This window comes from Microchirus variegatus, assembly GCF_963457635.1.
Source record: "Microchirus variegatus genome assembly, chromosome: 7".
Classification (NCBI taxonomy): Eukaryota; Metazoa; Chordata; class Actinopteri; order Pleuronectiformes; family Soleidae; genus Microchirus; species Microchirus variegatus.
The window spans coordinates 14,263,509-14,291,013 of NC_139808.1; the positions used below are offsets into that span (position 1 = coordinate 14,263,509).

General features: G+C 38.7%; 1 protein-coding gene across 1 annotated transcript; it reads right to left on the reverse strand.

Annotated features, from left to right (window-relative positions):
- Positions 1-1,095: 1,095 nt before the first annotated feature.
- On the reverse strand, positions 1,096-12,518 carry ptpdc1a (protein tyrosine phosphatase domain containing 1a; the record flags this gene model as incomplete). The annotated part of the gene is made up of 10 exons (XM_083892685.1): positions 12,438-12,518; positions 9,980-10,071; positions 5,993-6,164; positions 5,564-5,644; positions 5,208-5,326; positions 4,093-4,230; positions 2,661-3,760; positions 2,291-2,476; positions 1,936-2,046; positions 1,096-1,209 (listed from the first exon to the last, which is right to left on the reverse strand). Exons 1-10 carry the CDS (start codon positions 12,482-12,484, stop codon positions 1,096-1,098), a joined length of 2,160 nt encoding a protein of 719 aa, XP_083748811.1. The 5' UTR covers positions 12,485-12,518.
- Between the last annotated feature and the right edge of the window lie 14,987 nt (positions 12,519-27,505).

Sequence of the window (27,505 nt, forward strand, 5' to 3'; positions counted from 1 at the left end):
GTAGGCCACTGTAACTGTGAAAAAATAGTGCTTGTTGAAAATTCTGCACAGTAACTTCACACCCTTCATGTTATTATTATCATTACTGTTCCACATTCAGCAAGTGTCAGCAGATCAGAAGTTACATTAGTGTCATGAATAAGATGAGAGGCAGCCCTCAAAACACACACACATTCTTGAACAGCATTCTCAGTGAGGACACTCGCCAATAGATGTAATGCCTTTGTGAGCCCTTTACCCTAACCTTAACCATCACAACTAAATGACTCACCCTTAACTTAAACCTAATAGTATCCCTCAAACCAAAATATCCCCTTTGAGGTGTGTCAGAACATGTGGAGCAGGAAACTGTCCTTATTTTAACTGCATGTCCTCACTTCCTGTGGTTTTTTGGTCCTCACAAAGATATATGTACAAGTAACATACACATATATATATAGAGAGAGAGAGCAGCAGAATCCAGGCATAGGTCAGTTCAGCTGAGGCAGACAGTTTTGCTAACATGTAACAGTGGAGGCAGCTTGATGTTTGACATATGCCTGTACAACAGAAGAAGACTTCAGCGAGAGTTTTTTCTCCCGTTGCACAGTATTAAAGACATAATTGATTGGGATTGGGAGAGAAAATGCAGTGTGGCCAGTTGTCTGCAGTGCTAAAACAATAACCACAGCTTAGTACTTCTACAAGAACAAAGCAACCTCACAGCCTGTCATCAAAGCAGCTTGAACTTGCTTTGAAGCTAGTTTAACCTGCCTGAGTAACAAGCTGAGTGACATTTTTAAATAACATGATCATCATTGGAACATTCCTCAGTCAATTTCTAAATACTAACACATACTGTACACAAATATTACAGTAGGACGCATGACAAACTGAACACAGTGGCACATTAACACAGAATGGCAGTGCTTGACTCCGTTAAGTGCTTCAAACAACAACACAATCCTAAACCTAGTACACATTTTCAATCCTGAAAGACAAAAGATTGGCAGATCTCTGCAGAGTCTGATGCAAAGATTGGATATTAAAAAAATACAATAATGCCCAAAAGTCAGTCATACGTTCTCTTGTTAGACTAATGATGTTAAGGCTTGATCAGATGTCTTCATTCAGTTCCACAGCTTTGTCACGCAGCTCGTGAAGAATGGGAGTCAGGATTGCTTTCAGTGTTGTGTATAAACATGCATTCTTCTCTGAAGCAGGGTCAAGCTGGTGATGAAATTTAAGAGAACTCATTAATACAAAACAATTGCTGCAACATAACTTTCAAATACAACATTTAAAGGTTGTCATAGCCTTACAGTTAGCATTTAATCTGTACTATAGGCCTTGCTTTACAGAGGCTGCCATCTTGGACAAACCAGGCAGGATGTGCATTTCCCACTTTGAAGCAGAAGTTTAATATGTAAACGGAAAATAATAACATACTTTCTGGTATGTAAAGGCTACCATAAGCCATGTTTTATCATGGTACAGTTTGGGTTGGTACAGTTTGGAACAGTAAAGCCCTCAGTTCGGCTCATTTGAGCTGAGAACACTACCTTTACTTGGTAGGCGTGGTGCGTGACGTTGTACTTTTGCTCCGACAATGAACAACAACATTAAATGTGGCACAACAGACAACACAACAGAGCAGCTCAATGTTCCTGCTCAGTTTGTAGCTGTTTCAACAAGATGTCAAGCTTTGTATGAAAATAGACTACCGCCAGTGAAGAAACACCAGTCGCAATGGAGTGTCGCTTTTCTGTCGCCCAGTCAGTGAACTGACATGGGTCTAGCTCCACCTGTACCCTACCCATTGTTTTGGTACCCCAAGGGAAGGGTAGTGAGAAATGGAATGGTTGGTTATTTTGGTACTATTCCTAATGTGAACGCAAAAGAAAACTACGTACCACACCATTAACTGAAGGCTCAGCATCTCATGTTTATCCTCACCTTTGTAAACACTGTTATTGTACGGTTGAGAAAACAAGTTTCCACGTCTTCGGGCATTGGTAGTAGATGAGCAGCACAATCGAGAATACAGAGCAGAGTGAGTCGGTGACCCTGGCAGCAGGAAGGAGAGGGACATAATGTCAGAACACTTGGCAACAATTTCAGCTTTACGTATACGTTTTCATGGTCCTTTACAAGACATTATAATATCATGTTTACTTTTTTATAAATAATCTTTTTTAATGACATGATGATGATGACATCCGTTTTCTGAAACAATGAAAACAGAAACAGGAGGTGCAGAGACACACTGATTTGTACAGCTGTGAGTGTTGTAAGTGACGGGAATCTGTACCTTCTCCAGTGAATCGAGGGCATTCTGTGGGTTTACATCCTTCCCACTCAGAGCATTTATATCCTCACTGCTTATGACTGGATCCCTGAGCTGCTCCAGCCACGACCACATCAGACTGGAGAGGACCAGAGGGTCTCTCTCCATACACAGCCTCTCCCATGCTCCCTCTCTGGAGTTCAGCTCCATCTATCAGCAAAAAGCAAACGCAGAAGTTTCAAATATAGTGTCTGCAGATGTAAAAAAGAAAAAGAAAAGATGCATCGATTGCTTTTTAATACTTTCTACTTAAACTGTACATTAGTGGTTTATTGCTCTTAATACTGCATGTTACTGTCGGCTATACTTGCTGACATGTTACGGAGGAACCTACCTGCCACTGTAACACCTTAGAGGTAAGATCTTTGTCTGTCACATCCTTGGCCAAAACTTTGGCCACCAGCAGGCGTCTGTTCTCTGGAGGGAGCTCAGCCTGGGGGGTGATGAGTGGACCTGTGACACCCCCTCTCTCTGATCCACCCACTGTCACAACCACGTCTGGCTGCTCATCACTGGATGCAAGTCTGCTGTTGGTTAAGGCTGGTAGTGCAGTGTCATAGTGGGATTTTTTCCCCTGCTCTGACAGATCTAAAGACAAACTCTGAATCATTTTATGTGGCTGTTTTTTTAAAAGGGTAGACCAAGTGTCTTGCTGTGCTTCTATATTTGGATCCTGGAAAGCTCCAGGAGAAAGGTCACATGGTCTGTTGGGGTTTGAGGCTGCAAGGCTGGTATGAGACAAGGACTGTTTGATCAGGTAGTTAAATGGATTGATGTTCCCCAGATTTCCTGAATAGTGCTGCTGTGGTGTAAGTTTATGAAGGACAGGGTCGCTGTAGCTAAGTCTCCTACTGTTGAAGAGACATTTTTGAGGGCTTTTTATGTACTGTTTCCTCCACAGAGGGTCCAGGTCATTATCACTGGTCACAGACTGATCATGAGAGGTTGGGGTCTGCAGCGCTGCTGAGATTAGTGGGTTAGATAAACAAGGAGGAACAGGAATCCCCTTCCCTCTCATCTCCTTCCCTAGCTGCTGAAGGGCCTGTTGGGACACTGTCTTTTCCACCTCTGCTGTGAGGTCTGGGATCTCTGGCCATTCCAGCTCAATCACCACTTGTCTGTTGGCTGCAATGTCGAGGAGGAGCCTGCACACCAGCTGTACAATTTTTGGGACGTTCTTCATCTGCCGAGCCTCGTAGCCGTGCAGCAGGTGGCGCTGTCGAGCGAGGTACTGAGACAGGGTGACCGCATTCGCTCTGGGCTCTGCGCAGGAGAAGACGCTTCGAAGAGGAGTAAGGAACTGGGCAAACTCCCTGACACAGAGCAGTTGGCCTCTAGTCTGGATGGAATTGGGTCTCTTGGCTCGTATAAACAGGATTGCCTGGTCAGCACTCATCCTGGATGTGAAGACCAAGTAACAGGCCAACAACACGCCTACAGAAAGACAAATAACAGATTTATAGCAGCATTGTTTGCCTTTACCAACAATTAGATTGCAGTGTACATCCATGTCTGTTTAAACATATATAAAGTGAAGACCTTGGAGGATTTTATTGAAAGAAGTTTATTGAGCAGGGATGCAGTCTCCATTTCTGATTGGCCATATGAGAGCTATCTAGGGGTGTTAAATGGTATGTGCTGGTCAGGTGTCAGAGTTTTAAATCCTCTCCTAGACCAGATTATGCAGCTTTAACCTTTGACCAATTACCAAATTATGATTTCATGTTAACATTTTTCCGCATTTGAATTTGGCTGTTGATACAGACCTGTTCTTCCAAGACCTGCATGGCAGTGGACGGCCATTTTTCCTTCTTGGACTGCAAATGACATGACTTTCACCATGTCAAGGATCGTAGTCAGAGATGCCACACCATAGTCCTTCCAGCCAAAATTGTAGTAATAGACTGAAATAAACAAAATCAAGATAATTATTTTTTAGAGCTGTTCAATATCTTCCTGATAATATTTCAGGCAAAGAATACAAAGCATTGCTGGCTTCATCCATCTATCAAAGTAAAGTCTTTTGGTCTTCCAGATAAAGTTTTAAGTTAGTACTCAACTTAATATTGCACACCTTTAATGATGCAATGGTGTCAGGCTCATGATGGACAGTTACGTAAACAAGATTACACTAGATTACACCAGAAACAGAGATAGTATTTTTGTTCCAATATTTCTTCTTCGCTGTCAAGAGGCAGATGCTAAATCTCCCACTGTTTACCCTAACAAAATGGTAAAATAATCATATTTTAGTATTGGCTCAGCTCACTTGGAACCTTGCCAGAGCAGGTGGTAAAAAAAATCACTAATGGAAAAAAAAAAAAAGAAGGAAAAAGTTGAGCCGAGCTGTGCAAAATCCACAAATATATGGATAAATAATTCAGACTAATGTGCTAAATTTCCATCACATTGGCATAAAGAGCAAATGTAAAGGTAATGAAGGCAATGTTCATTCTCTTCCTTTCATGTCCAAATGAAGTCAACACTATTCAAGATGCATGGGACGCTTTGATAATCTGACTAAAAACCTCAAGAGAGCTTGTTAAGCAGAGAAATGAAGAGTGCAGCCTTCTGCACACATCACGTGTTTGAAATCCCACAGTAATTACATGGCCACAACAAGGGACAACATTATGTTCCAGGTGTAAGCAAAACACTATTGATGGTAGAGGTAATGAAGCAAGTGTTGGTGTAAGGCTTAGTAGTAGTTAGACATTGTGTTAGGCATTTGTTAGGTGTAAAGCTGAACCTCTTTCATTGATTGTAATTTCTCTGATGATATCAAGGGTCACATGCTGAGTCACTTGGATGTGTGTTGCATATGCATGTGGGTTTGTATCCCGTTACATGTTAGAGTCCACAGTCTGCTAGTGACACTCACTGCCTGCCTCCATGAAGGTTTCTGGTCGATAGGTGAAACCGCTCTCCTGCTCAAGTGGGTTACCACAGCTGGCGTGTTCCCCAGGCCGCTGCAGGTTAATAACCGTCTTCAAGCCACACCTGAGCAAAGCAACAAGTTTGAACACACAACAAACCACCACAGGTCAACACATTCATAGCAATATTACTATCTCACAGCACTGCATGTGAGCACAAGCCAGCTGGAGCAAAAAGCAATCTACAAAACAAACACTCTACATGTCATTGGTAATCTACAGCATAAGCATGAACACCAAAACTAACAGAAATTAAACTAAACTTTTCAATTGTTTGAAAGACAAAGTGAAGTAACTGTACCTTTGAAACTGTTCAATTATATTATATTTCTCTACGATTTCAGTAGAAGGCCTTGCCATAGCTAGCAAGTTGTCAGTTATCCTGCACAAAGAATATAACAAGTTAGTGGATTTGAGGAATAAACAACAAATATCAATATTATGAATTCATTGCAAAACAACCAACACCACACCAAAAAAAGCTATCAAAAGAGTTTTCCAACTAACTGGTAGAACAATTGTTTTTATTCCAAACCACTTTGACAAATCATTTTGACATTACTTAAATGTATGTGCTTGGTTATTCCAGATTGACAAAATCACACTACAAAGTAAAAAACGGGACAACTTAATTGACTTTTTATGGACTTATTGATGTTGACTCATTAACCCTATGCAAAAAGCAACATGACCACTGTGTAAAAGGTAGTGTTGAGACTGGACAACGTACCAGGATGAGTAGAGTCCTTTGATTGCCTGATCCTCATTACTCCATCGAGAGGGATTTTCATATTTGCAGGCCTTCCCTCCACAGGCCATGGAGCACTGCATGTGACCAGGGATGACATGCCTCAAGGTCTCCCCCATCTTGGTGTATTTCGCCGTGGGGACCCTTGCATTGGCTGAAAGAAAAATTAAAAGAAAGATATGTATCATTCATAATTTGAACTTTCCTCGCCGGGTTTATGCATTATACCCCTAAATGAATCTTTATTGTGTTTACATCTCTTGCTTTTACATTCAGTAGGAGGCTGAGACCGCCACCATGACTCTGTGGGAAGAGGAGGAGAGAACCTCTAAGGCTGAACTGCATATGCACAGCAAGACCTTCATCAAAACATCTGGTTCCACATGTACACCGTCATCTCTCCAGTTAAAGAGTGCTGTCCTCTGAGCTGCTGCATTTCACAGTGACGTCTGTGCTGTAACCAGCACTGGGAGCAGCTATGGACTAACAAAGGCTCATGACTCAACACAGCAGTGCTGTGCTTGTAGTGAATCACCGCACAATCATCACCCAATGGCAAAGAAATGCAAATTCAACAATTTGGTTCATCAGTAGCATCTGATGGGTCTCTATGACAACCATCTCCAAAGTCTATAATAATGGGAGATGTGTATTTGAGACGTAACATTCACACAGATTTAAGGCAGACGACTTGTAACTTAAATGGTAAAATCAACATCGCGTGTTTTATCTCCTGTACTTAGACTGAAGTGGACCACAAAAACATGACAGTCATCTTTTGTCACGCTTTGCCTACTCATAAGGCCTCCAGAGTCTCAAATATAAGTTTTAAAATTATTAAAAAGTTGATTTTGCATAATATGTCCCCTTTAATGCTTGTCTACTGCACAGCAGTCAAACATAACACCAACAGCTGTTGACAAGCACACAAACACCTGTGTTTACATAAAACATGTTGGACTATCTTTTGTGGTTAGCTGTAGGTGACTGGACTTGCTTGTGTTAAGTTGAAGACGTTTCACCTCTCATTCAAGAGGCTTCTTGAGTTCTGACTAACTGGTGGAAAAAACAGGTATCCTATATCCTGTATCCTGCAGCCTCAGAGGCTAAATACAGAGGTATTTATCTGACGTATTTAGCCTCTGAGGCTGAAACCTGTCTAGAGAGTTGTGAACTTGAACCATCCATATTGTTCATCCCTCTCATCCAGTTTCAACCAGTTGGTCAGAACTGAAAAAGCCCCTTGGTTGTCCAGTTGACAAAAGATGAAGATGACCTGGATCACTGAGAATCTTCACAGACAAGTTGGGTTGTGAAGTTTGAATGAAAAACATTGTCAATTCTATTATTATGAAACGTATTTTGTTATTACAGAGCAACATTTGTTGATTATTTGTTGGTCTACAAAAATACAGACATTTAAGGACATTTAAGTGGCAGCAGACCCATTTTAGTGTCCCTATCATTTGTATCATCACTTTAATTAAGCTGCAGGAACAGTGCCAATGTGCTATGAGGGGGCACCAGAAAAAAGCACATCAAACAATTATCATATATATAACTATAAAAATAACTTATACTATAAACGACTTTAAATGGTAGTATTTCCCAGTACAGGCAAAACAAGACGTACATATTTCTTCTTAGGTATGAACTGTGGAGGGTGCCCATTACCCCAATCTCCCTGGACCTTCTCAGTGGCATCGTTTAAGAGGCAACAAGAGTCAAGGAGCCTCACTTTCCCCTGTGAGGTTAGCCTGTGTTTTTAAATGTTAATTCTTAGAATTCTGGGAGATGTGCTTCAACAGCAATTTAAATTTACTGAAACAGTTAGCAGCTAAGCATAGTCTTGAACCAGGTCACATTAGCTAATGTTAGCATCTTGCTAGAGAGATTCTGGTCAGACTCTTTCATCATAGCATCTGTTTATCTTTACACATAATATTGCTTCTAGGGACTTGTGTAGCCTGATTCCTTGCACCAAGTTTTTTTTCTCTGATCAGGTGAAAGGGGAAGTGGATCTGACAGTGGGACTTCCTTTGCCAGTTGATGGTGTGCAGATGATTCTAGGTAATAAATCAGCTCATGACAGTGTCAGGAGCGACACCACCTTCCCAGTAGTTTGCTCTCCATCTCCAGTTGAAGTTGAAAAATTGGAACTCCCGCAGCAATGAGACAAAGGTTATAAAAAATGCTCCAAATGTTCAATTTCATCTCCCTGAATTGGCTTTCTCTGTGTCTCATGCAGGTGTGTCCTGCAGAGGAGATGGAAAGTGCAGCACATGGATATTTCTTTGACGAGGGCAAGTTGGTGAGAAAATGGCTGCCACAGGGTGATGCATGTAAGAGATGGCTACCAACGTGGTGGCTGGACAGGGTTAAAACAGAACTATGACAGGGTGTTGCGACACATTTACTGTCCCACGTTGACAGTAGCCGTTACACATTTCATTAAAACCTGTCGCATTGTCAACTCAATCCATTACACCTGCTCCCTTGCATCCCATGCATGCCGTTAGTCAACCGTTTGAACACTTGGTGATTGACTGATTGACCACCCAAACCCAAGTCTGAAAATGTGAAGAAAAATGTCAATAGAGGAGTGGCCAACCACAAGAGAGTAGGTTCTCTGGGGTGTAGTTTAGCTCCAAAAACCACTCAGCTGACCGAGGCAGACAGAGAGAGGAGTATACTGGCTCATTCTGCAGAAACCAATGGGTTTTTCATAGGGTCCTATATAAAGCAGTACTGTAACTCTACCACAGGCATTGTGCTCAAAGTCCACTCATTACTTTAGTAGCCAGTCCAACTGAAGCCCCCAAAAATCTTTGCGGTTATAGTCAGCTCAGAACACTGACTTGTGAGGTTCACACCAAAGCAACTGAAACCTTGTCCTTATTTCAGATATACATTCATATCATAGGACACCTGTCATTAGCAATTTTACCCCAGACAATACATATTAAACCACTGTTCTTATGCAATAGAAAAGATGACACTTCCTTATTTATAACCAGTATACTACCTACTGAAAAAAAGTGAGTGTAGCAGCAATCAAACAAAAAATAGCCAGTAAAGAAAATCTGAAAGCCTATGCAAAGCGTGCAGGTGCAAAAAAGAGGAGATAAGCTATTGAGTATTGTGCACTGAACTTTATTGTTATTATTACTTTGATTAAAAGGCAATTCAAAATCCACCAGCACAAAAAGGTTAACACAAATCAACTGACATAACAAAACTGCATCCTCAAATGCACACATGTAAGGTTGAAAAACTGTGTGCTTTCTCCTTCCTGTTTGCAGTTCCTAATCACCTGTGACAACTGCTATACCCTATCCTACTGTAATTAACCACCTGTGCCCTGTGGTGCACCAAGACATCCGCAGTGCACACACAAGCAATGACGCACAAAACAGTCCACACCAAAATGTACTCCAATAGTGAGTGTGTGTTTGTATAAATAAGTTCTATGAATTCCACTTCATAAAAGAGAACATGTTCTGGGTTGGAACAAAATATTTTTGGCTTGTTGACAAAATGAGACATTTACATCATAGTCACTTTTAGATTGGGGAAACTGATCAACATTTTTCACAATTTTCTGATTTTTTTATGGACCAAACAAAACAAGACATTTAACTGAGAAAGTAGTTGGCAGTCGGGCTGAACAAATTTGAATAAATATCTAGTTGTGATTATTTCGACAGGAATTGCAATTGGGATATGATTCGCGATATCAGAGGGAATGGTAATTTTTACTTGATGAATAATTTTTTGTTTACAGACCTGGTTCTGTCTCCTTACTAAAAGCTGGCCAGCAAAGGTTCAGCACAAAAAAACCCAGCTGGTCTGTCTTCATTATTAGAAATGTATTATTTAAAATGCCAATTGAGAAGCAAAGCATTTTAAGTCTACAGTCACCAGCATAATCATCACATTTTGTTTGTGTGTTGTATATAGCTCTCCTACCTGTCTCCATATCTGTGTTGATCTCTCCACCTCGGACTCCAGTTATGGGTAAGTCACTCAGGACGCTGACTCCAACTGCCATGGCAGGTGGGCTGAAAGGAGTGAATAAACATTGTTTAGAGGCAAAATAAAAGGTGTGAAAAAAAAATTTGCCTCACAAGTACAAGCTTGGCTGTGCCGATGATGCAAACAGTCAAGAGATGCACACAAATGAGATACGGAGGAGCATGAGATGTGTTGCCTGGCAGGATCACCCAAGGGGGAGCGAGAGAGAAATGTGCAAACCGAGCCACCAAATCAGCAACTCATGTATTAGTCTGACCACTGCACCTCTGGGAGCAGGTGGGTGTGCGCTGGAGACCACAGTGGGAGCTGGGAACACTTGAGATCCTAGGTGCTGTGTTACAAACCACACTAGAGATGAGCACAGACAAAACAACCTCTGAGTTACAAGGCAAATTCATCCTGTTTCGCAAAGCAATAGTCACTTATCAATTATTCAAACCCACACATCCACCTACGATTTTGTGGTGTCAGAGCAATACATCTACAGTGCATGGGATTTCTGTAGCCTGATCTCACCCCTGTGCCACACAGTGTGTCAGTTTAACTCCAAAGACCAAAGGTTTCTCAAGTTACATTCGGAACTACAATGGCCCACACCACTTGTGCTAACTGAAGTTGCAAGAGTGAAACAGTGCACCTCGCTGCTCTCTGCCTCACTGTGGTCCATTAACAATTGAGCAGGGTTGGTACAGTTCACCTGATAACTTTTTGATGGGCAAACAACTCCATGATCTTTGCTTTTTTTTTCTTCTTCCTCTTTGATCAATTTGGTCATTTCAATCAAAGTAAGATATCTAAATCAGACTAATTTACTATGAACCTGCTTTTTAAACTGAAAGCATTATAAGGATGATTTTTAGATAATGCACAAATATCCAGTCTCTGCAAATTGATCAGGAAAAACTGAAATGTCATGATAAATTCTTTGTTTAGTAGTTTTTATTGCCCAGGTTTTTACAACAAGTTTCTTTTATGAAGAAACACTCAAACCTATTGTGTATCAAATTAGTTAGGAATTGAATTTGATATTTGATTACTAGTCTTTTACTAGTTAATCAAATATTTGAAAGTTATTTACTTTCTACTTCAGCTTAGTGTGTTCCACTGTTAAAACAGTTTTTGTCATTGTGTGACCCACCATTGTAATTCCAAAAAGTTTGGTAATAAAGCAATATGGCAGACGAGATGTTGCTATTCGAGTTGTTGAATGTAAGTGTGATGTGACTACACATCTTCAGTACAGTAAGTGGTTTTAAGCAAATAAAGCTCAAAATATTGCAGCAACAGACCACAATCTACAGATTTCTGACAGCAATGTATAAAATCACCCACTCATTAGACACTTACCAATGTATTGTCATTGTTAATTTAATATATTAAGGTGCATTGATGAAAAGTATACATTTTTCTATAGCACACATATTTGAATGTAAATGACAGTACTTTAATACTTTAACTGTCTGAATTTTAATTGAGTTACTATGCAATAGACTGCAGACAATTAAGTATATATCTCACTATCAGACTTCTAAATTGTCACAGCAAGAAAAGGCAAGAAACATGTGCTATAATATAATATAATAATAATATTTATTAATAATAAATTGAATTCAGTGCAGTGTTTGATTGTGATGTCGGACAAGTAACATGGCTCACACAGAACATTGCATTCATGAGCAGAAGTGTTGATAAATGCTGGATACAGTTCCATATTCTCACATTGATGATGATGGTGAAACACACCGGTGCATGAACAACTCAAATCACCTTTAAGTCTTTATTATCATTATTATTATTTGGGGGTGGGAAATCACAGATCTTCAGCTTTCTAAGTGTTCTAAATGTGAATATGTTCTAATTTATTTGCTCATTAATGACTGAGCTATACTATTGTTATAGAAACTAACCGACAGATTAGTTGATTAAGAAAATAAGAGTTGGTTGCAGTCCTAGCACAGTTTTAATCATTATGGGTCACAACATTGCACGAATATCCCTCTTTTCAGAGACCACTTCCACTTGAAAACAGCTTTAGTTGTCTTTGTCAAGTGTGAAACAGTATCATCTCTGACTGATATGTGCCAGAGGAGAAATCAAAGTTAAGCCAACCAGCATCTCTGTGAGATGAATAAAGTATCTATCTAATGACAGCACTCAGTCTCGCCAACTCTGTCACTACAGATACTTGATGCTGATTCATGTTCACCTCATGCCGTTAACTGTTGTTCTACCATGCTACTATAAAGGCTTTTTCAAGCTGACAAACATCATAACCTCTGTGTGACGCTAAGCATCCGAGATGCTGCTGTTGCAAGCTAATGATTAGCTCAATACCGGATGCTGTACTGCGTTAGCTGAAGCTAGCACTGAAGCTACGGAAAACCCAACTTACAGTTTCCTGTCGTCTGTCTCCGGGTATGCCTTAAGTATTTCCAGCATAGTTGATTAACCTATCTAAAGCCACAGTCGTTTTGTCGCTGGCATACACCAAACCGGGGTTTTCTACTTGCCACATCATTTGGTTAGCTAAGTGAAGCCAGCTTGCTAGCAAACCGGGCAACCTGACATGTTGTTGTTGTTTTTTTTTTTTTTTGTTACAATAAAACTTTATTAGAACAAGTATACAATACAATGCATACAATTGACACGAATTGACGAACAGAGGCAGGGGGGCTAAGATAAATTGTAAATAAATAAAAAATAAATAAATAAAAAAAGCTGATACAAAAGGAAAAAAAAATCATAGAAAGACTTGTCAAGCTTACATAGGGTATATGTTTTTTAATTATTATTGGGGCACTCAAAATTTAAGTAAAAGAAAAGCCAGAAAAATGTGTTTATCGAATTTAGATTAAAGGCAAGTTAATTAAATATAAATGATTACTCATGCTATTAACATGATCGGTAAAACCAAACATGTGAGGACAGTGTTGAGGACAGGACCAGAATAAATTAACTAGAGTTGTGTGTTGTTCACAAAAGGTGCAGCTAACATTACTACCCTTGTTTATTATTTGTACGTGTAAGAGTTGAACAAATCTTTTTAATGAACTGATTCTAATGATTTACCTCGCCCTCAAGTGTGTGTGTGTGTTGCTTATAAAACAACATCATGGTAGTTTTAGAAGATGTTGAGTTAGATGTTGGGCAAGATGGTGTGTCGAGAATGCAGGTCTCCTGATATAAAGGCTTAAACAATCAGCCTGGTAAATGTACAATTATCAAGAAATATTTTTTTGTCTACCAAATAAAACTAATTTCAAGTAAATTTTACACACTGGACCTTTAAATGTGAGAAAACAAACAAAGGAGATGATTTTGACCTTAGGAAAAGTTGATCATTTGCATAATCAACCACCGCTATGGAGAGGGTCAGCAGCTCAAAGTTCCTGAGGGGCAAATCATACAGGTTATACCTGAACTGGTCCTGCAACACAATAGCTCTTACAAAGAATGTTCATAGGCAGGAAAAATGAACTCACCTGTTTCAGGATGACAACAACGACACTGGAAATACTGAAGCATCGCGACACACTGCATTAATGTGTGGTTTGAGAACTGTGCAGTGGCTCAGCAGAAACCCCCGGAGAAAATTTGGAGAGGAGCAGAACAGTTCATAGATGCTTCTTCTCCCACAGTAAGTGACATTTCAACTGACGCTTAACATGCTTTAATATGTATACACTGTATAAAACAATCTATCGGTGTCTGATAATTACTTTTTTAAAAGAACATTTACAGTAAATGACTGTGTCTTTAAGTATTTTATTTACATTTTTTTAAAACTACACATACATACATCAGTGACATTGAGCACTCTGTAATCATATATTTTCCTTATTTTTATATTTATACATTCATGTATTTTATTGTGATGAATTGCTATGCTGAAGAAGGTGCTGGTCTTGTGCATGCCTGAAAAAGAGGAGAGGCGGATTGAGGCTACTCCCGATAATCTTATTTGCCGGGTCAAGTAGTCCACTACAGGTGATTGATCAGAACCACATTAACAACTTGTATAGGCTGAGCTCTATGCTGATAATGAAATGTGTATTTTCAAAATCACCACATGGTTGCTCCCTAAATCCACAATGTGTCAAATAATATACACCATTTGTATATTATAATAACATAACATTTAATGTTAAAGTCACACCAATATGCTCCTAACATTTAATGTCAATTTGTCACCTCCATAGCTTGCCTTTTCGGATCAGGGAAGGATAAAGCCTGTTTTGGGAGTCATGGGTCTGCTGTTTGGATGGAGAATGTCAAAAATCGCTCTGTTCAGCTTCACTCTGGCAATGACCATTTTTTTTATCATGGGTTCATATATTTTATTATGGAACAAGACGGAACTTCTTATCACTTCTGCACCCACTCAGCCCAGTGCTGCGTCTGTCACGGCTGCAGTTGTCGCCACAGCAGGAAATCTTCCAGTTCCACTTGAAAGCAGCAGTTTAATAGATGTGGAATTTCTGGTGAAACTGGTCAGCACCAAACTGGAGTATGCACCCAGGAAGCTACCAGAGGATAAGGAAATAATCGAAGCGGAGCCCAGAGTAGGTTTATTGAAAAATCATCTTACAAACTGTTGCATGTTAGTTCAACTATGATAAAAGTAATGTTTGATATTTAGTTCTACAATGGATTGTGTTTTTTTTTAAATGCATATGGCTGTCATGTAGTGAAAAGTGTTGATCTACAGTAACAATATGGTGGTCCAGGTCCAAATAGGTGATTGTAAAGCACATAGACTGAAAGGAAAGAATGTATCAATGAATGAAATATATATATAAAATCAAAAGTGAGTAGGCTGAGGATAAAGCTTATTAACACCTACTCCACTTGCCTACAGAATTAAATTAACACAATATATGATATATGGTTATTTTAGCAGTATGGTAATTTAAGCCATTTCCAGAGGGAATTGTTATCAATGGCCAATTCCAGACTGTGTTTGATGCCCATTCCAATCTTAAACTGACATTTTCTCCAAAATAAATCAGGCCTGTGGATTTTATGGTCTCACTCATAGTTTCAGATCTTTTTCAGCATGATTTCTTTTTTTTTAATGAATAAAGACGATTGAGCCTCAGTAGACTGACAAAAGTAATCTCAGATAGTTTCAAGCAAAACTCATGACTTCCCAAAGACCTACACTAACCCTCTACTGGTTTACCGACAAACAACCCATTGTTAGAATTGAATTATCGCTTGCAAATAAAAACCTTGGTATAACTACTTTATTCAACTTAACATAATCTATCTCTAAAATAATTGACTACCTGATTTGCCTTCACTTTGGCAACATCCATGTTGAGCAGTCTATTATTGACTATGTTTTGCTAACTGTGTCATGTGTTTCTCTGCAGTTGTTCGCTGTAGTTCCTCGTCAGTTCCTTCCAAACCTCTTGAACCCTTGTTGGTATGAGGAGGTATTTGGAAAGTTTTATTCAAAACAGTACCACCAGCAAGGTGACAAACAGTTTCGTCTGCGTTGCTTGCCATACGTTTACATCATCGGCCAACCAAAGTGTGGCACAACAGATCTGTTTAACAGATTGGTCATGCATCCAGAGGGCAATTACAACCACATAAAGGAGCCAAAATGGTGGACCAAGACAGGATATGGTAAGTCATCAGCAGATGGATGCATGTTATTTTATAATAATGCATATTTTATATATAATATTTGGTGGGTGGGGTTGAAGAGGCTATGGTTAACTTATTTTTCAGATATATTAGGATGCATGAAATCCTGAAGTGATACCACTTTACAAAAAATTGTTCTCAATGTAACTTTCAGAGTTGGACATTTAAATGGTTATGTAAAAACTAAAAATGTTTGGGGATACTTCTGAAGCCAGGACTTGAAGATGTTTGATATCTGATAATTATCGTCCAGGTGTGACTAAACTTGTACCTTGCCTCATGGGATGGGGTAAATTACAGTAAACCTAAAGCCTTAAAACGGTAACTTAAGTATGCCACCTCTGAGTATTCCAGAGACCACTTTCAAAACCATAGACAAAATGTTTAACCGATTTATCTGGGCTGAGAAAAAGGCAAGATTTCATGCAGAGAAGCATTTATTGGGGCTCAGATTACATCCATACTTTGAAATAGAAAGGACAGACCTTTGTGAGCTGAGCTAGAGGAAGAATTAAATAATCCGTTTAAGGCAGAAGATTATCTAAATCTTCAGATTTAAGTAATCTCCCACACAAGGGACATTTGGGGTGGTTTCTTCAATATCAGGTGCTAGCACACATATTTCTAACTCTTATCATTTCCCACTGTGTTGTCATTTTACTTTATATTTACATAGATGAGATTTAGTTTGAAAGAGAAGAGAAAATAACTGTTTACTGGACAACTAGATGTTCACTACACAGGGCATTTTGGATGTGCTTTTAGGGAGGCCGCCAAGCAGCAGAACAGCACAGTTGGGCAAATTATGACTCTATCCTAGCGGAGCCAGGTCCTATTCAAAATTGTGTTCTCCACGTCTGATAATATGTAAATAAACAACATAATTTAATTTAGAGAAGGTACGTTCCTCACAAAAGTTAATTGTGAATTCAGTTTGAGAAGTTTAATGTTAAGGTTGTTGTGTTGAGCAGATGTGCAAAAACATATCTGGTGTAACTATTACACATGCATGTTGCATTGTTTCTCTCATTATACAGTATATAGCTGTAAGTAAATGATGTGTTTGTTATTTATGTTTGTCTTTGCTACCTTTTTATGTTTTACAAATGTAGAATTTGCTTAGATTTTCGTACTTTGTGGATTTCAAATCTTAAAACCATCTATAAAATGACTAATATGTTGAAGTCAATATGGTGTTTCTCCAGTTATAAACGACGTTGTTAACATGGTGAAGAACACACGTGTGGAAGACTACCTGGATCTGTATCATTGGGCAGGCACCAAAATTCAAGCAGGACTCAATGGAGAAATTATAACAGACTTCAATCCACACAAGGGAATATCAGGTGAATACATGTGAATGTGAAAGTGGTTTAATGTGTGTCTGTCTGTTTTTCAACATTGATTGTGCACGATATGGAAGCTGTTTCTTTTTTGTTGTCATTTGCTATTTCCAGAGGACTTTGAATGACTGAGAATATTACCAGGCGAACACATTATACAGGATTACTGTGTTGAAGTTGCCAGAGGGAAACACCATTCACATTATTTCCAATAATTTGTTGACTTGTGGTCTACCTCTGGTTGCTGTTGATTGTAGATGATTGAAACATTTGCTCACCTGGGTATGGCTCTGACAAACAGAAGAAAATGACTACAAAAAGATCCCATCCACAAAGTGTAATAATGATGTTGAAAGGCAAACTTTTACTTTAGCTCTTTGAAGAGCAATTAAAAAAACCCATAGAGACTCTATCTGTCCCCCAACCTACTAAATTGAGTAACTTGATAAAAAAAACAGAGGAGGAGTTAGACATTCTAATTTAATAAAAATCAATGCCAACAATAAAATAATAATCAAATAATACCACTTTTAAATGTGGACTATTCAATATAAGATCACTCTCCTCAAAATCTAAGATCTTTGACCACATGGTCACTTTAGATGACATCACCATGGCTTCCAGTTCCACTGTGAGGAACCTTGAAGTTATTTTTGACCAGGACATGTCATTTGATTTACATAAATTACCAGAACAGCCTTCTTCTACCTGCGGAACATTATGAAAATTAGAAACATCCTGTCCTTAAAGGACGCTGAAAAACTAGGTCATGCCTTTGTCACATCTAGACTAGATTACAGTAATGCCTTATTATCAGGATGTTCCAACAAGTCTGTTCAAAACCTTAAGTTAAAGTTAATTCAAATGCAGCACGAGTTCTGACAGGAACTGGTAAAAGGGAGACCATATAACTCCAGTGCTAGCTTCTCTACACTGGCTCCCCGTACAGTTTAGAATTCAATTTAAAATCCTTCTCCTCACATACAAAACACTTAATGATGAGGCTCCTTCATACCTGAAATACCTAGTTGTACATTATCACCCTAACAGATCACTTAGGTCCCAACATTTCCAGGCTACTACTATTATTATTATTATCATACATGTCATCACCATGGCCCTGTGTCAGCTGAGATAGGCACAGAACCCCCTACGATGAGGTGTCTCTGCTCTGCATGATGTTGTCTATGTACAGTGCCTTGAGAAGATAAAATAAAATTGAATTGAAGTCGTGCAGTAAGGAATGCTGTTCAACTTGCCACATGTGCCCTGTAGTTACACAACCCAGTCTCCATCATTATACTGTATAGTGCCATTGTATGTTTCTGCAAACCACAGATACATATTACATTGATTGATTGATACAGATTGGAAGGGCACACTAAGACTTTTGATGTATTGACAGTTGATGCCAGTCCATCACTTATGTGGGACAACAGAGCCAGGCACGTGGACAGAATGAAGGATGGTTTAGAACCCACGGTCCTAATCGAGGACTTAATTCAGAAAGTTCAGCCGGGTGCAAAAATCATAGCCATCATCAGAGATCCAACAGAGAGGTATGACAACGATTTCCATCTACACACCTGCCTTTACAGATGTGTTTAATTCATCACAATACAAAGTATTTGTTTTAAATGTTCCTGGTGTACATTCAGCAATGTCTTTTTATCGTTCCAACTCGTTTACATCTGTGTTTTACTCTCTTCACAGGCTTTATTCCAGCTACCTGTACACCCAGGAATCCTATCTGTCAAGAGAACATTTTCATACTTTAGTTGAAAAATTGGTCCACTTGTTTCAGTCTTGCCTTTCTGAGAATTCACTTCGTTTTTGTGCATACAACCCGGACATGATGGCTAGTTTGGTAGGTTGAATTAGATGGCAGGGAACATAAGAAAAAAATAATACTCTTGATTACTAAATGTTTGTACTGTATAAGGTAGTATTCTCTATGCACTTTGAGCATTTTTAAATGTCTGCCAAGAGGATGTAACCGCACACTAACTGTAAAACCTGTAAAACATTTACAGAATTTTGTTCTGGTAATACATTGTCTATGGAATAACAATAAGAGATTGCCATTCATTTTATGACAATGTAATTTTTAGGTGACAACGTTATTAAACTGTACTTAAGGTCTACCTGACCTGTAGGAAAAATAAACAACAAAACAAACACCAACACATTTTCCTTGGACTAAAAGAGATTTAGGGCTTCTATAGTAAAAGATAAAACACGTTCATGATTGCATCTCCTAAAGGGCTGGTGTCTTACAGAGTAAATCCTTACAAAAACTCAGAAAAATGAGGCTTACAGATGAGTGGCCAAAAGGTGCAGAAATAATGAAGAGCTTGGATGTTTGGTAACAAAGACCCTTCAGCTTGTATCAGTCACTTTTCGCACTGCGAGTTGAAGTCAGTCGGTCGGTCAACGCTATTTGCATAATGTAGGTGACAGACAGCATAGATATCCTATGAGATGTATGTCAATAAAAGCAGCAATCAGCTCAGCCTGAAACTAGAACAAAATGTACATTTCTGTTTGGGATGAGCTGAGGTAAAAAGGTTTGTGACTCTACTTGAGAAGTGTCTCAGCTTGGTCTGCCTTGCTGCCCTCATGAGGAGTTGTAGTGTCTTGATTACATTTTAAACGGTCTTTTTTGTTTTTGTTTGTTTGTTTGTTTAACTATTCGAGCAAACAATTAAAATATTAATTTCATCCAGGACTCCTATTGTTCCAATAGAAAAAAATAGAAATAACAATTATGCCACTGTCTTTCCATCAGAGGCTGAGTTGGACAAACAAATCAGGCTGAATGTGTCTCTATTTTCCCCACAGATCAAGATACCTTTGGGGATGTATTATGTCTTCTTGCAGGACTGGCTGACTGTTTTCCCCAGAGAGCAGATTTTAATACTGCGATACGAAGACTACGCAACCAATCTTGAAGTGGAACTGAAGAAAGTTTTTGATTTTCTGAGACTAGGTATGTATGCGAAAATCTACAGAACCATCTCTTGGAGTGACCCGCTCATCATTATTCTGTATATAACGTTTAAGTAAGACTAAGTTGGAGTTGCTCTCTGGGTCCCCCTACAGTTAAGTAAATGGGGTTTGTCTATTACACCTGTTGTAAAAGGTATATGTCACTCCAGCTCCCTCCAGTAATAAGTATGAGGCCCATGGTGATGTTTTAAAATGAACAGGCAACAGGAAAAACTAATGTATGTATGCATGTCCCAAATGACACAGCTACAGCTACATCTACATGGCAACTCTTTACGCACATTACCTATTCTGGCTTCGACTTGAAACTCACAGCATATCAGGCATAGGATCAGGCATGCACTGCGATAAAGAGAGCCGCTGTTCAGGCAGGCCGACTGAGCAGCAGTCTTCAGCTGCAGCAGGCTAAATCACAAGAGCTTCTATTCCGATATTTAAGGGATTTTCAAAACATAAAATCCCACAAAAACACATAGTGATAGGCCTTAACTGAGAGAATGATTCCTTACATGACAACTAAAATATATGAACGTTTTATCATACTTTTCTCTTTTGCAAAAATATGCTCTTGTCATAGGTTAGTGTGTTAGCTTTCTCAAGGTGCAGTTAGAAAACTGTACTAGAAAACCCTTGACAGGCAGGTGCTGCAGGTCACTCCCAAGTAATGACAAGATCCTCAAGATTAAGTCAAAACGTTTGCAGCCATGCAAAAGTTAGAAAAGATAGAAATTGAGAGAAGTAGATATATTTATTCAAGTTTCAGTTAACCTTTGCCAGTTTTATGCACATTGTTTGAATAACTTGATTTACGAACAAGATGGCTTCAGTAACGGGTTGCACAGTTGGTGTCGTGGTTAGCACTCCTGCATTTACGGCAAGAAGACCTGGGTTTGTGACCTGGTCGGAAACCAGGGCCTTTCTGCATGGAGTTAGTATGTTCTCCGGGTTCTCTGGCTTCCTCCCGCAGTCCAAAACCATGCAATATGGGGATTAGGTAAATTGGACACACTAAAATTGGTTGCCCATTAGCACCGATCTCGGGAGGAAACTCTATGTGCTGCCTCTGCCATGACATCCACTCAATGGTAGTTTCATCTGTTAAACTTTTTTTGCTTCATCGTTCAAGTGTGCATGAGGGCCTCTGCATCCTTTGCAAGGTCTCACATGTTGCATATGAACTATATGTACCACTTTTCTTACAGATCCTCTGACACCGAAACGGGAAAAAGAGGTGTTCACACAGGAGGCTTATAACACTCAGGTTGATCAATACCAGAAGATAGGTCCTATGCTTCCAGCCACCAAATACCTCCTCAAGGAATTTTACAAGCCCTTCAACACTAAACTTGCCAGTTTACTAGAAGATGAGGCCTTTCTCTGGAATGAAAAAAGTGGAAAGAGGAAATAACTCTAGGTGCATCACAAACAATTCTGGGGACTAATGCGTATTGAATATAGGTATTTGGACAACCAGGGTCAACGCCAAAGTACATCGAAAGGACTAGAAATCAGCTTTGAGAGGGGGGCTCTTTGTATGATTCATGGTTTGTGTTCCACTAAAGAAATGATAGAGATAGGATGTACATAATGTTATATCATTCATGTGTAAAATAAATGTCATATGTAGTGTGCAACACTCATTTGTCCTTTTTTATGCAGTTTCCAGTGATCTGCAACTCATTTAAACCCTTGGTCAGAGGTGGATGGTAACGCTACTTAAAGGTGCATTATGTAATAAATCTAAAGCAACTGGCCATAAAATCCTCCTAATATGTCACAGAGACTCAGGAATAATGTTCATACAACATACTGAACTCACCAACAACAACATTACAGCCAAAATATTAGCATTAAAAAAATATATTATGCAGACTGGAAATCATGTTTTGGCATGTGGCGCCACCAGTTTTTTTTTTTTTTTAAATCAGAACTTTTACTTTTACTATACTTCATTCTAAAGAAATGTTTTTACTTAGTTACTTTGACATTGCCACCATGTTACTCGTTAAAAATCAAAATGGAAATATAATTAATCATCAAAGGATTATCTGGAATGGGCTTTTCCGAGAGGACGAGAAGAACGACATATGGTACTTTCACGAAGATTAGAGGTAAGGGCGGGATGCGTGGGGTGGCGGAGATCAACATGGCTACTTCCGCACTTAACGTTGATGAGGAAGACATGGAAGACGTTACCACACTGACAGCATCTCCTTCAGTAGAAGACGACAGTCACCCGTGGTAATACCTGGCAACAATGTACTCTGTAGTCTGCAGTGATGGTGCTGTGTGTAGTGAGAATGTATTTTTAAGTTGTATTTTTAACCACGCACAAGGCAGCTTATTTAATCAGGAGACACTTTTTTGTGTTCTCATAAAACTCTTGATTCACTCACTCTACATGTTTGCTCGGGTGTTTTATTGTTTTTGTTTGATCATACAACATCTATTTCATTCACCTGAAAGTGAAATAAAGAGAACAAGGGGAGAACCATTTTTTGTTGTTTTGCTTCTTTTTATGCATACTATAAAAATACTTTGTACTTGTACTTTTCATACTTGAGTATATTTTTTCACAAGATACTTTTGATTCTGAAGTACATTTAAAGGTGCCATATGTAAGAATGTGGCCAAAAACAGTTACTACATTCAATTTCAAAATACCAAGGTCTTTTAGGTTTCGTTTTCTGACGTAACTGGCAACCCGTGGTTGCTCTGCAGCTGAGACTCTACTGACTGCAGTGATTGGTAGACTGCGGTAGGTGGCGCCACATGCCAAAACATGATTTCAAAACATAAACATGATTTGCAGTCTGCAAAATGTTTTTTTTAATGCAAATATTTTGTGTACTGTTGTTGTTGGTGAGTTCAGTTTGTTATATGAACATTATTCCTGAGTCTCTGTGACATATTAGGAGGATTTTATGGCCAGTTGCTTTAGGTTTATTACATAATTCACCTTTAATGTGAGCTACTTTAAGACTTACTCAAGTGAAGTCATTTTCAGTTATAGTACTTGTACTTTTAGTTATTTTCTTCAAGTATTTTATACACCTCTGCCCTTGGTGTTTGTGTTTTATTGTTGATTATTGTTTCCGGCATATTAACTATGGTAATCTGTCTTCACATTTCTTGTTTTTGAGTTAACACACAGCATCCCCCGCCACCTTCCGGTGGAGGATAAAGCGGTAGATGATGGATGGATTATTACTAAGTTTATTAACATGTTCATTAAAACCAAACAATACATTTCCCCAATGTAGAGTGAAATTATGGTGGATATCTTCAGAAATGTCATGCATTAATTCACTCTATAATTCACTATAATTGTACGGTGTGAGGACAGGACCAGAATAAATGAACTAGGTGCAGCTAACATTAGTATCCTTTTTTTATTCTTTGTATGTGTAACAGTTTGTTGGCTATAATGAACCAGTGAAGAAACCTCTCTAACTGTTGGTGACAGAACATAATGTGGAAGCAATTAAACTTTTTTTCCAACATATGAAGACCAGTATTACCATAAAAATTCCAAAAACATGCGTTACTCTCCAACATTTAGCAAGGAATCTTAATATTTAACATAGGAGTCTGGGGTATTAGCAATGTCAAAAGCTGCCAATTGTGAGCCGAATCACAACCCATGTGTACAGTACACATGGAGACGGAGTCTCGGTCATGGAGGATCTTTTTACTGAACTGATTCTAATGCTTTAGTACACCGAAAAGAACTACTTTGCCCTCAGGTTTGTGTGTGTTGTCTATCAACAACATCATGGTAGTTTTAGAAGATTTTGTGTTAGATGTTGGGCTACCATGAGAACATGGTGGTGCAGAATGCCGGTCTCCTGATACAAAGGCTTATACTGGAGACAACAGTTCACACAATCAGCCTGGTAAATGTACAGTTATTAAGAAATAATACTTTTAAATATGAAAAAACAAACAAAGGAGGTGATTTTGGACTTAAGAAAATTTGCATAATCAACCACAGCTGCAGAGAGGGTCAGCAGCTCAAAGCTCCTGGGGGGCAAATCATACAGGTTATACCTGAACTGGTCCTGCAACACAATAGCTCTTACAAAGAATGTTCATAGGTCGGAAAAGTGAACTCACCTGTTTCAGCATGACAACATTCTACACTGAAAATACTGAAGAATCCTGACACACAGCATTAATGTGTGGTTTGAGAACTGTGCAGTGGCTCAGAAGAAACCCCTGGAGAAAATTTGGAGAGCAGCAGAACAGTTCATAGACGCTTCTTCTCCCACAGTAAGTGACATTTCAACTGACGCGTAACATGTTTTTCTATATACTTTTTAAAAGAACATTTAAATTACTGTCTTGATGTATTTTATTTAAAATGGTCACATACATACATCAGTGACACTGAGCACTCCAAAATCTTTTTCCTTCCTTCTTTTTTTATCTTTATACATTCATGTATTTTATTGTGATGAATGAAATGTGATGATCCTTGCATAGGCTGAGCTCTATGTTGATAATGAAATGTGTATTTTCAAAAGCACCACAGGGTTGCTCTCTAATACCACAATGTATCAAATAATAAACAAAAGTTAAAGTCACACCAATATGCTCCTGACCTTCACCTCCATAGCTTGCCTTTCGGATCAGGGAAGGATAAAGCCTGTTTTGGGAGTCATGGGTCTGCTGTTTGGATGGAGAATCTCAAAAATCAGACTGTTCAGCTTCACTCTAGGTCTGACACTTTTCATCATGGGTTCATATATTTTACCATGGAACAAGACGGAACTTTTTATCACTTCTGCACCCGCTCAGCCCAGTGCTTTGGATGTCACGGCTGCAGTTGTCACCACAGCAGGAAATCTTCAAGTTCCAGTTGAAAGCGGTTTAATAGATGTGGAATTTCTGGTGAAACTGGTCAGCACCAAACTGGAGTATGCACCCAGGAAGCTACCAGAGGATCAGGAAATAATCGAAGCGGAGCCCAGAGTAGGTTTATTGAAAAATCATCTTTCAAACTGTTGAATGTTAGTTCAACTATGATAAAAGTAATGTTTGATATTTAGTTCTACAATGGATTGTGTTTTTGTATGCGTATGGCATAGGTGATTAAATAGGTGATTGTAAAGCACATAGACTGAAAGGAAAGAATGTATCAAGGAATTAATGAAATATTTATTTTGATTATATGTAGTAAATCAAAAGGGAGTAGGATGAAGATAAACCAATCCCACTTACGTACAAAATTACATTATCGCAAAATATGAAATATGGTTATTTTAGCAGTATGGTAATTTAAGCCATTTCCACAGAGAATCTTTATCAATGACCAATTCCAGACTGTATTTGATGCCCATTCCAATCTTAAACAGACATCTTCTCCGAAATAAATCAGTGAGAAATGTCTATGTCTGTGAAAATGTCTATACTCCTCAGGCCTGTGGATTTTATGGTCTCACTCATAGTTTCAGATCTTTTTCAAAACAGCATGATTTCTTTTTTTTTTATGTTTGTAGACAATTAAGCCTAAGTAGACTGACAAAAGTCAACTCAAACATACTCTGTCCCAGCACAGTCTCATTTTAAAATGATTACAAAATTGTGACATTTTGTAATAAAGTTAGTGGTGTCGGGCTTTCTTTTACCAAAGAAAACATACAGAAAAAAATCTGCGGTCTAAAATAATCGACTACCTGATTTGCCTTCACTTTGGCAACATCCCTGTTGAGCAGTCTATTATTGTTATTGTTATTATTTACCGACAAACAACCCATTGTTAGAATTGAATTATCGCTTGCAAATAAAAACCTTGGTATAACTACTTCATTCAACTTAACATAATCTATCTCTAAAATAATTGACTACCTGATTTGCCTTCACTTTGACAACATCCATGTTGAGCAGTCTATTATTGACTATGTTTTGCTAACTGTGTCATGTGTTTCTCTGCAGTTGTTCGCTGTAGTTCCTCGTCAGTTCCTTCCAAACCTCTTGAACCCTTGTTGGTATGAGGAATTCTTTGAAAGTGTTAATTCACAACAAAGCATTAAGTACTACCAGCAAGATGACAAACTGTTTCGTATGCGTTGCTTGCCATATCTTTACATCATCGGCCAACCAAAGTGTGGCACAACAGATCTGTTTAACAGATTGGTCATGCATCCAGAGGCCAATTACAACCACATAAAGGAGCCAAAATGGTGGACCAAGACAGGATATGGTAAGTCATCAGCAGATGGATGCATTTTATTTTTTAATAATATATATTTTATATTGTATATATTTTATATTTGGTGGGGGGGTTGAAGAGACCAGCTGATGATCATTTAAGTTATACACGCAAAGACAGTTTAGAAGTGAGCATAATGATCCACAAAGGTCAGTATCCACCCTCTGTTAGATATGGTTAACTTATTTTCAGATATATTAGGATGATAAATCCAGAAGTGATGCCACTTTCCAAAAATTGTTCTCAGTGTAACTTTCAGAGTTGGACATTTGAACGGTCACGTAAAAACTGAAAATATTTTGGGATACTTCTGAAGCCAGGACTTGAAGATATTGATATCTGATCATCATGGTCCTGGTGTGACTAAACTTTTACCTTGCCTCATGGGATGCAGACTTAAAGTATTAAGTATGCTTCCTCTGAGTATTCCAGAGAGAACTTTCAAAACCACAGACAAAATGTTTAATTGATTTATCTGAGCTGAGACAAAGGCAAGGATGAAGCTACTAAAAGACCATGCTAAAGTGGAATGTGGCGGTTTAAGACTTCCTAATAATAATAATATTTCATATTATGAGACTTCGTCAGGAAGCTTTTATTGGGGCTCAGATTACATCCATACTTAAATAAATAGAAAGGACAGACCTTTGTGAGTTGATCCAGAGCACGTGTCAAACTCGAGGCCCGGGGGCCAGATGTGGCCCACCACGTCATTTTATGTGGCCCGCAAGTGATTAATTGGTCTTAAAAATCTTTAAAAAAAAATAGGTCTATGCTGCTTTAAGGCGTGCGTTGACCATAAACTACATTTCCCACAATGCATGGCGATCGTGTTACCCACAAAGTGACAGCACCGCCACTAGATCGCAGTGTGTCATCGTATATGCGTCATGCGACGAGTGAAACAAGTAATAAATACAGAAAGTTATTTAGCAATATGTTACGGAGTAGTTACCTTTTTACATTACATTTAGTTAGTTACATTTATTCTGTATGACAGTTACATCTGGCCCTTTGAGGGTAACCATTATGCTGATGTGGCCCTCAGTGAAAATGAGACACCCCTGATCTAGAGGAAGAATTAAATAATCAGTTTAAGGCAGCAAATTATCTAAGTCTTCAGAATCAAGTAATCTCCCACACAAGGGACATTTGGGGTGGTTTCTTCAATATCAGGTGCTAGCACACATATTTCTAACTCTTATTATTTCCCACTTTTCATTTTACTTTTTATTTACA